The sequence below is a fragment of the Galeopterus variegatus genome, unplaced genomic scaffold (assembly GCF_000696425.1).
Source record: "Galeopterus variegatus unplaced genomic scaffold, G_variegatus-3.0.2 Scaffold2044, whole genome shotgun sequence".
NCBI classification, from domain to species: Eukaryota; Metazoa; Chordata; class Mammalia; order Dermoptera; family Cynocephalidae; genus Galeopterus; species Galeopterus variegatus.
The window spans coordinates 132309-144458 of NW_007728155.1; the positions used below are offsets into that span (position 1 = coordinate 132309).

Below are 12150 nucleotides of genomic sequence, written 5' to 3' on the forward strand. Positions count from 1 at the left end.
CTCCATATGTCCATTCTAAGCAGGATCATCCTACCTTTGGGCAGTAAACTCCCTGATCACTGTCTCCTTGCCTCCCCCATCTCTATGCCTCTCTCCAGCTGCTTGGTCCCATCCTGAGCTGTATCAAGCTACCTACTTTCTTTGTTCTTCCCTCTGAACGCTTCCTTACCTGTTCCCCACCCTCTTTCCCCAGGCAGCTCACTTAGTCCCCTCGGCCCTGGAAACCAACCTCTAGGGGCAGAGGGCAGAATGAAGGAGACTTGGGAAAGGGGAGGCCATGTCAGTTTAGACAGTAGGAGCAAGAATTCTCCCAGGACCGTGATTCTATCTGTGTGTGTTGGCCAGGCCCTTTCCTTGACTCGCTACCTCTCCTGGGGCTCTATCCCAACAAAAAGGGAAAGAGACAGCTGAGGGCTGATTATGAGGTTTGGGAAAAGGCTATGTCATCAGCTGGCCCAGTGCCTATAATCCATCCGGCTGCTAGAGATTCCCCTCCCCTGGGTAAGTCCCATTTTTTTTTAAAGGAAAATAAAAACTAGGATTTTGGGAAGCAATGATACACCCATCTGAGTCCCACCGACAGAGCTCCGGGCTGAGTGGCTTACAGATCAGCCAATCACAAAAGCTCGGGATGCTAAAAAGAGCTGGCGCGGAGAGAGCTGGCTGGGGAGAACCCACAGGGAGACCCACAGACACACAGACACAGGAGAGACAGAAACAAAGGCACAGCAGAAGGAGGCAGAGACAGGGCAGGCACAGAGACGAAACCAGACAGAATAGTACAGGGGGAGAGACCAGAAAAGCCGTGGAAGACACGGGCAGAGAGAAACAAAGATCCAGGAAAGGAGGGCGCAGAAGGAGATTTTGGAGGAGCCAGACCCTGGGGCACCTCCCCTAAGCCTAAGGGCTAAGTTTTCTCCGTCTACTTTGAAGGTCCCCAGCCCCTCTGAAAACTCTGCCTCTGACCTTGGCACGAGTTTGAGCCCCCAGGCTGCAGAGGGGACTTTTTCAAAGCTAGAGTGTGGAGGACTTGGTGCCCCAGACAGCCTCAGTCCCTCCTAGCTGCAGCACGTCTACTTTGAAGGTCCCCAGCCCCTCTGAAAACTCTGCCTCTGACCTTGGCACGAGTTTGAGCCCCCAGGCTGCAGAGGGGACTTTTCCAAAGCTAGAGTGTGGAGGACTTGGTGCCCCAGACAGCCTCAGTCCCTCCTAGCTGCAGCACCAGTGCCATGTACCGGACAGGTTCGTGTCCCGGGAGGGGCTTGGCTGGGCACTGGCTGTGGGGATTCCAACCCCACCTGTCGTTCCCCACTGTGCCCCTCTCTGGGCTGGTGTGGCTGCTTCTGCTGCTTCTGGCCTCCCTCCTGCCCTCAGCCTGGCTGGCCAGCCCCCTCCTCCGGGAGGAGGAGATCGTGTTTCCAGAGAAGCTCAACGGCAGCGTCCTGCCTGGCTCCGGCGCCCCGGACAGGCTGTTGTACCGCTTGCTGGCCTTTGGGGAGACGCTGCTACTAGAGCTGGAGCAGGACCCCGGCGTGCGGGTCGAGGGGCTGACAGTGCAGTACCTGGGCCAGGCACCTGAGCTGCTGGGTGGGGCAGAGCCAGGCACCTACCTGACTGGCACCATCAACGGAGATCCGGAGTCGGTGGCATCTCTGCACTGGGATGGGGGAGCCCTATTAGGCGTGTTGCAGTATCGGGGGGCTGAACTGCACCTCCAGCCCCTGGAAGGGGGCACCCCTAACTCTGCTGGGGGGCCCGGGGCTCACATCCTGCGCCGGAAGAGTCCTGCCAGCAGCCAGGGTCCCATGTGCAACGTCAAGGCTCCTCCTGGGAGTCCCAGCCCCGGCCCCCGAAGAGCCAAGGTAGGCAGCCCTGGAGTCTGTGTCCTGCAGCGTCCTCCCACCATGTCTGTCCTACTGACCCCTATTCACCCTCTCTCCACCCACTTCTACTTCTGGCCATTCTGCCTCCCTCCCTTCTGCCTGCCTTTCCTCTCTCCACCAGCCTGTTTTTGGGGGGAGACTGTGGCCTCTCCCTGCCCCAGCTCTTCTAGCCAGACCACTGATGTGCATGGAGAGTTCCCAAAGGTGGGTCAGGGACTCTAGGCTAGGAATGACTGTCCCCCCCCCACCTGGCCCCTGCCTGGCCATGGCATCCCCTACTGGCACAGTCCCCACCAATAAAGCTCTCCTAACAACCCCTTGGCCCTGGCTCTTTTCTCCGCCCCAAATTTGAGTTTCACTCCCACTCCCACCTACAAGAGTGAGGTTTGAAGCCTGAGGGATTGGCCTCTGGCTTCTGATGCTGTCTTTAAAATTGTTCTGACAAACTACAAACTAGGGCAGGAGTGGGCAGGGGAGGACAGGGATCCCATACCTCCTTTTGGTCAATTCCCTTCCCACAGTGTGGACTGACTGCAAGGCTGCCTGAAGCTCCATCCTTTCCTCCCTCCTGCTCCCGGTCTCTCCCCTTCTTCCCTTCTTTCCTCCCTCCTCCTTCTCTAGCTTTAATCCAGACCAGACGCTCCCTCCACACCCGCCACGCTGAGATCTGGCCCTGGCCCTAGCTGCTGACTGAATTGTTCCTCTAACCACACAGCGCAGACACGTTGCAGCCCAGCCCTCTAGCCCCAGTCCCACAGGCCCCAGCCACACTCAGGCCTGGGGGACCCCAAAGCCCCTCCCGGAGGCAGTCCCAGCTGCTTTTCCCCTCTGGGGCCCACACAGCTCTGGGGACGTGGCATCCCCATCTCCTCCCCTTCTCAAAACCAACAGCTGATCTCTCAGAACTACCACAAAAGTCCTGGGATTTGGGGTTGGGGGAAGGACCTGTCAGGAATCCCATGGGGTATGTGGGGCCCAGCTGACTCTGCTGAGTTCCAGACCCAGGAAGAGAGGGAGGGGAGATGTGATCCATGGGGGCAGGCTATTTCAGGATCCTCCTCTCTCTTTTCCTCTCCAGCGCTTTGCTTCACTGAGCAGATTCGTAGAGACCCTGGTGGTGGCAGATGACAAGATGGCAGCATTTCATGGTGCAGGGCTAAAGCGCTACCTGCTGACAGTTATGGCAGCAGCAGCCAAGGCCTTCAAGCACCCAAGCATCCGCAACCCTGTCAGCTTGGTGGTGACTCGGCTGGTGATCCTGGGGTCAGGCGACGAGGGGCCCCAGGTGGGGCCCAGTGCCGCCCAGACACTGCGCAGCTTCTGTGCCTGGCAGCGAGGCCTCAACACCCCTGAGGACTCGGACCCCGATCACTTTGACACAGCCATTCTGTTTACCCGTCAGGTGAGGCCCCCGTCTGTACCACAGGCCAGGTGATGCACAACCCCAAGAAGCAACACTACATAAAATGTGATGTAAATGGTGCCCCTGGAGTTGTGCAACATGGTGCCTGGCCCCAGCTATGTGGCCATGTATGGCTGTCTGGGCTGTGGCAGTGCTGGGTACCAGTGCTCAGGTCCCCACAAATCTGAATCTCAACCCAATGGACCCTAGTGTCTTGGCCCCCCATGCATCTTCTATGGTCCTTCCTTCTCCACAGGACCTGTGTGGGGTCTCCACTTGCGACACTCTGGGTATGGCTGACGTGGGCACTGTGTGTGACCCAGCTCGGAGCTGTGCTATCGTGGAGGATGATGGGCTCCAGTCGGCCTTCACTGCTGCTCATGAACTGGGTAAGGGGTTGGGGCCATGGGGCAGCTGCGGGAGATGAGAGAGGTATCAGGGATGAAATGGGGATAGCAAGCTCACCAGGGTGCAAATAGGGGTCTGAAAGTGTTTCTTCCTCCTGTCCAGGTCCAGAGCCATTATCCTCTGCTCTGGGTGTAGACAAACATTTAGATTTTCCTATTAAATAAGGTACTGTATGGAAACCTACTGTGAACTCGTGTGTGTGTGTGTGTGTGTGTGTGTGTATGTGTGTGTGTTTGAAGGCAGGTGGCACAGTATTGAGAAAGATTATTCACAAGTCAGTGAGGGAATGGGTGGGTTCGGGGCTGGGAATGTTGGCTACAAGGAAAAGTGAATAGAGAGGGACCCTGAGTGTATTTTGGAGGAAGGGGAGACAGAGCAATTGGGGTTACATATTGAGGAGCCCTCACAATGCCAGAAGGGGATTGGGGGCAGGATGGGGTGGGGAGTGGATCTGACCATGCACAGTAGCAACCAGGTTTATGATGGCGCCCCCTGAGGGCACAGGGATGGGACCCTTGGACCCTAGCAGGGCCTCTGCTCTCACAGGCCATGTCTTCAACATGCTCCATGACAACTCCAAGCCATGTGTCAGTTTGAATGGGCCTGGGAGCACTTCCCGCCATGTCATGGCTCCTGTGATGGCTCATGTGGATCCTGAGGAGCCCTGGTCCCCCTGCAGTGCCCGCTTCATCACTGACTTCCTGGACAACGGCTATGGTAAGCAGATGGCACTCACCTTTCCTGTCCCCCACGGTACTCTCACTTCCCCCATATTCCACATAGGCCAATTTGACTCCGCCAAGTGTGCTTTCTCTGCAGTGTGGGATGGGGTGAGAAATGCTGCTGTCTTTGTGTGGTTCCCACTTCCTCCAAGAATGAGTAGCACAGTCCGAGGAGGCAAATTCTGGCTCAGGAGAGTTAGAACTTCTGTGGGCCAGAACTGTCTACCACTGGAATAGGCTGGCTGTGAAGGAAGTGACTACCTTGCCACTCAATGAGGTGTGCAAGAACAGCAGGATGACTACCACTGGGCAGAGTTGATGAAAAGCAGACTCAAGAATTCTGTAGTTGCGGGCCGGCCCGGTGGTGCACTGTAGAGGGTTCGGATCCCACATACAGACCGGCCGCTCACTGGCTGAGCGAGGTGCGGGAGCAACACCGAGGGTTGCGATCCCGTTGCCGGTCCTGGTCCGGTACGGGCGCGACACTGAGGGTTGCGATCCGTTGCCAGTCACGAAAAAAGACAAAAAGGAAAAAAAAAAAAAGAATTCTGTAGTTGGTTAGCATAGGTAGGAAGACTTAGTGCTTTGGTTCTATTCTTTAGGTATATGTAGATGTGTGACTGTGAGTAAGTTACTTCACCTCTCTGTGTTTGCACCTGATATATAAAATACGTATAATAAGGGAAACTACCTCATAGGTGTTTGCCATAATTAAATGAGGTGTGCTGGTCAAGCATTTAGTCATACTTATCACATGATAAGCATCTATAAATTGTAGTTGCTATTTAAAGCCCCTCACAGCCCTAAGATATTTTTCTAGGATCCGTTAGGCCCCAAGGAGGCTAAGCTTTCCACTGGCGATCCTGAATGCTCCCCTCAGCCCTTTGCTGACTTTGTGCCCCAACCCCCTTCACAGGGCACTGTCTCTTGGACAAGCCAGAAGCTCCCCTGCATCTGCCTGTGACTTTCCCTGGCAAGGACTATGATGCTGACCGCCAGTGCCAGCTGACCTTTGGACCTGACTCACACCATTGTCCACAGCTGCCACCGCCCTGTGCTGCCCTCTGGTGCTCTGGCCACCTCAATGGTCATGCCATGTGCCAGACCAAGCACTCACCCTGGGCCGATGGAACCCCCTGTGGGCCTGCACAGGCCTGCATGGGTGGCCGCTGCCTTCACATGGACCAGCTCCAGGACTTCAATGTGAGATCCCAGGGCAGGGATGGGATAAAAGGTCTAGGGAAGTGGGGACTGGCCCTAAGACCAGAAGAGAGTACTCTCATCCCACCCACTCTTCTATTCTGTGCCTCTGCAGATTCCACAGGCTGGTGGCTGGGGTCCCTGGGGACCATGGGGTGACTGCTCTCGGAGCTGTGGGGGTGGAGTCCAGTTCTCCTCCCGGGACTGCACAAGGCCCGTCCCCCGGAATGGTGGCAAGTACTGTGAGGGCCGCCGTACCCGCTTCCGCTCCTGCAACACTGAGGACTGCCCAACTGGCTCAGGTAAGGGGTGAGAGGGATGGGAGGCCTTGGGAGGGGATGGTAGAGCAGGGAAGACTGTCCCTTGAATGCAGGACCAAAGAAGGTGTTGACTGCCCCGGCTGTTGGGGGGAGTGACTTTACTCTTTGGGAACTGTCCCTGGCAGTCTGTGGGGACAAGAGGCTCCATGCTGTCTAGAGTTCTGAGGGGATAGGTGGAGGGGTTTATGGGGTAGGGTGAGGAGGGAGGGGCTCTGACTGTCCATTTCACCCCTACAGCATTGACCTTCCGTGAGGAGCAGTGTGCTGCCTACAACCACCGCACTGACCTCTTCAAGAGCTTCCCAGGACCCATGGACTGGGTTCCTCGCTACACAGGTGTGGCCCCTCGGGACCAGTGCAAACTTACCTGCCAGGCCCGGGCACTGGGCTACTACTACGTGCTGGAGCCACGGGTGAGGGCCAGGATGCCCGCAGGCATTGTCTATGCTCACACACTCTTCCAAAATCCCTCTGCTTTCTGATAGCGAAGATCTTCCAAAATAGCATGGTTGCTGGCATTCCCACAGCCATTCCAGGCCAGTCCTGGGGTCCACTCAGACTTATCCATCCATGGGTACTGGGAAAATAAGCCCCAGACACTGGACAAGTGATCAATAGGGAGTTCTAGCCTTCCCATTTCCCTTGGTGTCTTTTCCTCTCTCTCTCCATCTTCTAGTACTGCGTATAGTGAGAATGGAAGTGTGTGGCCTTTTGGGCAAATCTTTGACTCCCGTTTCCATGGGTTCCTCTGTCAGTTACAGTGATGGCCTCATTCGGCTCATGGACAGCCAGTCATCAATGGACAGGCCTCCTGCACTGATGTCCCTCCACTCCCTCTCTGTGATAGGGGGGTGGGTTGAAGGCTGAAGAAGGTCAAACAAGCCCTAGCAGCATGTGCTGCCTTCACCCCTAACCTGGGGAGAATTCCTGTACGTTGGCTGCCCTCTAGCGTCCATCTGGAGACAGGCCCATCAAGGCTTAGTTCTGGGGCTCACACAGAACTGCAATTCCCATCTTGGCTCCTCTGCTTGCTGTTTGTGCAGCAGTGCGGCAAGTTCCTTAATCTTTCTAAACCTCAATGTTTTATCTCTAGAAACCTCATGTTTATAAAGCACTTAGCACACTGCCTGATTCATAGTCAGTGCTCTGAAAATGGTGGCTTTTATAACTAATATTATCATTATGGTCATCATCCTGTACGGTGGCTGGGGCCCACCCTATACACCATCCACATCACCATCCACATCCTTACTTCACCCAGCTTTTCTGACACCGCTTCCCTAATGGGACATGGGCCTTGTTTGGCTTACCAACCTATATTGTCCTAGGAGGAACCCTTTGCATTGTTCCTTCTCATCTCCTCAGGTGGTTGACGGGACCCCCTGTTCTCCAGACAGCTCCTCAGTCTGTGTCCAGGGCCGCTGCATCCATGCTGGCTGTGATCGCATCATTGGCTCCAAAAAGAAGTTTGATAAGTGCATGGTGTGCGGCGGGGATGGTTCTGGCTGCAGCAAGCAGTCAGGCTCTTTCAGAAAATTCAGGTTCTTTCACCTTTATTTCCTCCCTCTTTCTTGGACACTGTTCTGGGTCCTGGGGATTCAGAGGTGAACTCAACACTGTTTCTACTCTCAATGAGTTTACAGTCTAATGGGGAGATAGAATAGGCAGTCACAGTGCAGTTTCCCACGTGTTCAGCAGGGGTCAGCACAGGATGCTACAAGAGCCCTTGTGGGCATTGGGAAAGACTTCCTTGGGTGGTGACCTCTGAACTGAGTCTCAGAGGGAGAGTTGAAAGTGGACAGGCACCAAGAAGGTGGGGCTCAGAAGGGCACCTCAATAAGGTGGCAGTGAGTGTAAATGTCCAGAGATAGGGAGGAGGCCACATTTGCATGTAGTTCTGGTCTAAGCTGGACAGCTTACATGGGTTTGGGGAGACAACCCTCTACACACATATATACACACATACAATCAGACAGGCACAGCTCAGAAGGCTGAGGGGATTCAGGAAATGCTGAGCTCCCCATCTCCTCCTTCCACACAGGTACGGATACAACAATGTGGTCACTATCCCGGCAGGGGCCACCCACATTCTTGTCCGGCAACAGGGGGCCCCTAGCCTCCGGAGCATCTACCTGGCCCTGAAGCTCCCAGATGGCTCCTATGCCCTCAATGGTGAATACACGCTGATGCCCTCCGCCACTGATGTGGTACTACCTGGGGCAGCCAACTTGCGCTACAGTGGGGCCACCGCAGCCACAGAGACATTGGCAGGCCATGGGCCATTGGCCCAGCCCTTGATGCTGCAAGTACTGGTGGCTGGCAACCCCCAGAATGCACGCCTCCGATACAGCTTCTTCGTGCCCAAGCCAGCCCCTTCAACACCACGCCCCACTCCCCAGGACTGGCTGCACCGCAGGGCACAGATTCTGGAGATCCTCCGGCGGCGCCCCTGGGCGGGCAGAAAATAACCTCACCATCCCGGCTGCCCTTTCTGGGCACCGGGGCCTCGGATTTAGTTGGGAGAAAGAGGAGGCTTCTGCAGCTGCCTCATACTAAGACTCAGGAGAGAGAGGCTGTGGGGGTGAGACCTGGCCCTCCTCTCTGCCCTAATGTGCAGGCTGGCCCTGCTCTGGTTTCTTGCCCTGGGAGGCAGTGATGGGTTGGTGCATGGAAGGGGCTGGGAGACAGTCCACTATCTAAATGCCCCCTCTGCCCTGCAGGTCACAGGAGGGAAGGGGAAGGCAAGGTGGGCTGGGGCCCCAGTTGTATTTATTTAGTATTTATTCTCTTTTATTTAGCACCAGGGAAGGGGATGATGACTAGGGTCCTGGGTAAACTGACCCCCACCCCTCATAGCCCTCACCCTGGCTAGGAAATCTGGGGTGGTGGTGATTGGCATAAGTAATCTGTGTGTGTTTGTGTGCAAGAAAATGTGTGTGTGTGCTTATGTATGAGGTACAACCTGCCCTGTTTTCCTCTCCCTGAGTTTTATTTTCTGGGAAAAGAAGGGTCAAGGGTGGGATGGGCCTTCAGGGAGTGAGGGATTATCATATTTTTAAAATATAAATTGAATTCTGCTATTTATGTGCTCCTTTTGGAGTCAGACAGATGTGGGTTGCACCCTGGCTCCACATCTCTGAGCATTAGTTTTCTCATTTGCCAATAATACCTCCCTTAGCAACTTTTTGTAAGGATTAAATAATGTAAATAAAGTAGTATAATGCCTAGCACATGGTAAGTGCTCATCAAATGGCAGCTGCTGTTAGTTATTATTATCACCTTTCTGTTCACATCCACCCTCCACAGAGTCTGCAGTGCACTGAAAGGTGGCAAAGATTTACATCAGTGGTGCCTGCACTTACCCCCAGGCTCAGTTCCTTTAGGTGGCAGTACCCTCTCCTGGATTCTGAGGGACTATCAGAGAAAGAACAATTCTGTCCCTCTGCAGGCTTCCAATCACATGAAGGAGACATAATAAACACTTGGCTACAAGTACAATCGACAAGAACATGAAAGTGCAAAAGTAACAGGAAAAACTACATCAATACAAACAGGTGCTTAGTAGTAATGGTAATAGCTGAGGGGGGGTGGGTGAACTGTAGTGGTAGAAAGAGTGGTGAAATGGGAGCTGATGGCTCTGAGTTTGAGTTGGAGTTCAGCATCTTATTAGCTGGGTGGTATTGGGAAGTCCCTGAGGCTAAGTCTTTGATTGCTCATGGAAAGGAACCAATAATACCTGCCCTCACAGAGTTCTTCTAGGAACAAATGTTAAAATGTTTTCAAAAAACTAAAGGCAATAGCCATGTGAGAGGCGACCCTTATGACTACTGAATGACTGGGTCCCCAGAACCAGTGTAAAACCAGCAGACTTCTTTGAAGATGTGAGGTTTAAATGGAATTTAAGAGGAAAAGGACACAGTTTGGTGAGGGATTGGCAGGAAGGCAAGAAGAATAACATGGAGAAGGATCTGAGGTGAGGGGGGCCAGGTGTTCAGTGGTGGCAGAATACTTGAGGAGAAGTAGGATACTGCAAACTGCTCTACTTTTCCTTCTGAGCAGGCAACTTTGTTTGAGAAAGAACTTAGGCAGCCCTGTGTGTATCGTGGATGAAACAGGGATAGGCAAGGGTAGCAGGTGGATCCTGCAAGAATTTGGAGTTTTGAGTGGCAGGGGCAGGACTGCTAGAAATTGCAGAATGTGATTGGACCAAATGTGGAGGTAACGGAGAAACTATAGGTAAAGAAGACCCTATAGTGGGGTTAGAAAAGGGGAGAATACAGGGGAGAAAGGCACTTTACTCTGCCATACAGCCCCTAGCTGGGCTGCCAAACATTGCTTGGGTTATGGAGCTGAGATTATAGGATTGAGGCAGGCCATGGAGGATGTGGTGGTTGTGTGTGCCATGCTCACTAGAGTTGGGCTTTGCTGATCAAGTTCTGTACCAGGCAGTACCTTACACAGTGCCCTGTACTTTACAACACCCAGCACAGCGCTCGCTCCTCTGCAGCAATGAGAAAAGGGCCTCACACACTTTCTTCTCTCCAGTAAATGTGACTCCCACCGCTGTGCTCAGCCCCCTGGCTCTTCCTCTGGTCCTCCTACCAACCAGGCTGGAGGAGGTAGAAACAGGAAAGCAAGATAAGGCCAGAGTGATCTTCAATTGTTTCATCTAGTTAGCAAAATTGTACCACCAATAATATGTTTATGAACCTTAGTACTATGAGCTCATGGTACAATGAGCAGAGCTCATTGTAAGTAGATGTGGGGTACAAACAATATATAACTGTTTTCTAAAGAAGCTCACACTGCATTTTGGGTGGGGAGATTGTGTACTATACCTCCACAAAAAGAAACAGTGGCACAGTACAAGGAACGGTAAGATAAGGGCTGGATGAATTGCACAGAGATGGACTTAATGGGCTATGAGGGTTAAGCAGTGAGAGTCTTGGGCTGGGCCCTGGGGAACAGGTAATCATGATAGCCCTTCTCACCTTTCTTTAATGCTCATGGTGAGTCACACTTTGTAAGTCACTTTCATACATGTTATTTTAAGAGGAAGCCCTTTGCTCATTGAGTAGGGTTCTTACTGGCAAAAAGAAGTTTTTTCCCAGAAAGAGATTGAGCTTAGAGGCCACCTCTGCGATTGGGTGAGTGGGTAGGAGCATAGAGTGAGCTAGCTCCTCAAAGAGAACTGATGGAAACCCCAGGCCTCTCCTAGGCAAGCCTGACCCCTTTCTGGAATGTTCTCCCCTATACCATACCTTCCAGACCCCGGTAATAGGCTCTACCTAACACCCTGAAGTTACGAGTCCAACAAGGGATGTAGGGGGCACATATCTCCCTGTAAGAGCCAACACGAGCTCTGTCTCCTTAACCAGCCTACTTATTGCCTTCATGGGCCTGAGCTGGGGTGTGGATGTACAGGCAGGAGCAAGAACAGGAATAACAGGAAGGAAGGAGGCACTGAGACAGTTCAACTATCTGGTCTTAGAGGTGAAGAGGGAATAATGAGGAGCTGGAAAAAGAAGCAGGAGCAGTGACTGACAAGGGAGTGAGCGCCTTGTCCCTAGTGAAGTTCAGGCAGAGTATGGACAACCAGTTTATGGAACCGCAAGTGTTGTGTGTGAGTTTATGTTTGAGGTGGGGGAGGAAGTTGAAGCAATCACTGAGTTGGGCCAATTTCTGTAAGCTCCTTCTGCCCCTGAGATTCTCTCCTTCTGTGGTTAGAGCAAAGGAAATATGGGCATTTGTCCAACCACTATTTTTGTGGTGGAGGTGGGAGAACCAGGGTTTCTGGAGGGTGCTGTGGAACGGGCATTTACACTTCTACTCCATCTCTAGCTCCACTTCTTTAATCTCCATACAGTACTACTGTATTTTGTTTTCTAAAACACCAGATTGACAGCAAGTGACAAAACCAGCATCTCATTGGTCAGGGCTTGTGGGGGAGGAAAGGGAAAGAAAGTGGATTTAAATGTATTAACATTTTATTGGCTAAGAGGATGCTTCTGAACCAATTGAATACCTTCCATTGACTGTTGCTGGGGGGAAGCCAAAATCACTGGCAACAAGAGTAACCAGCTGACAGCTAGAGGAAACCACCAGTTCTAAAAATGATCAGAAAGGGGGCAGGGGGGGAGTCAGGGGAGGTGGGAGGAGCCACAATACTGAAAAACTTCCCCAGATAGGACCTTATATGGGGACAGGCCCAGAGT

At 53.1% G+C, this 12150-nt stretch overlaps 1 protein-coding gene across 1 annotated transcript; it reads left to right on the forward strand.

The window, feature by feature from the left end:
* Positions 1–665: 665 nt before the first annotated feature.
* ADAMTS4 (ADAM metallopeptidase with thrombospondin type 1 motif, 4) lies at positions 666–9185 on the forward strand. Its single transcript, XM_008580197.1, has 10 exons — positions 666–933; positions 1085–1862; positions 2962–3285; positions 3542–3674; positions 4240–4410; positions 5332–5618; positions 5731–5917; positions 6173–6348; positions 7301–7476; positions 7977–9185. The coding sequence occupies exons 2-10, from the start codon at positions 1230–1232 to the stop codon at positions 8401–8403; spliced, it is 2514 nt and encodes an 837-aa protein (XP_008578419.1). The 5' UTR covers positions 666–933; positions 1085–1229; the 3' UTR covers positions 8404–9185.
* The last annotated feature ends 2965 nt before the right edge of the window (positions 9186–12150 follow it).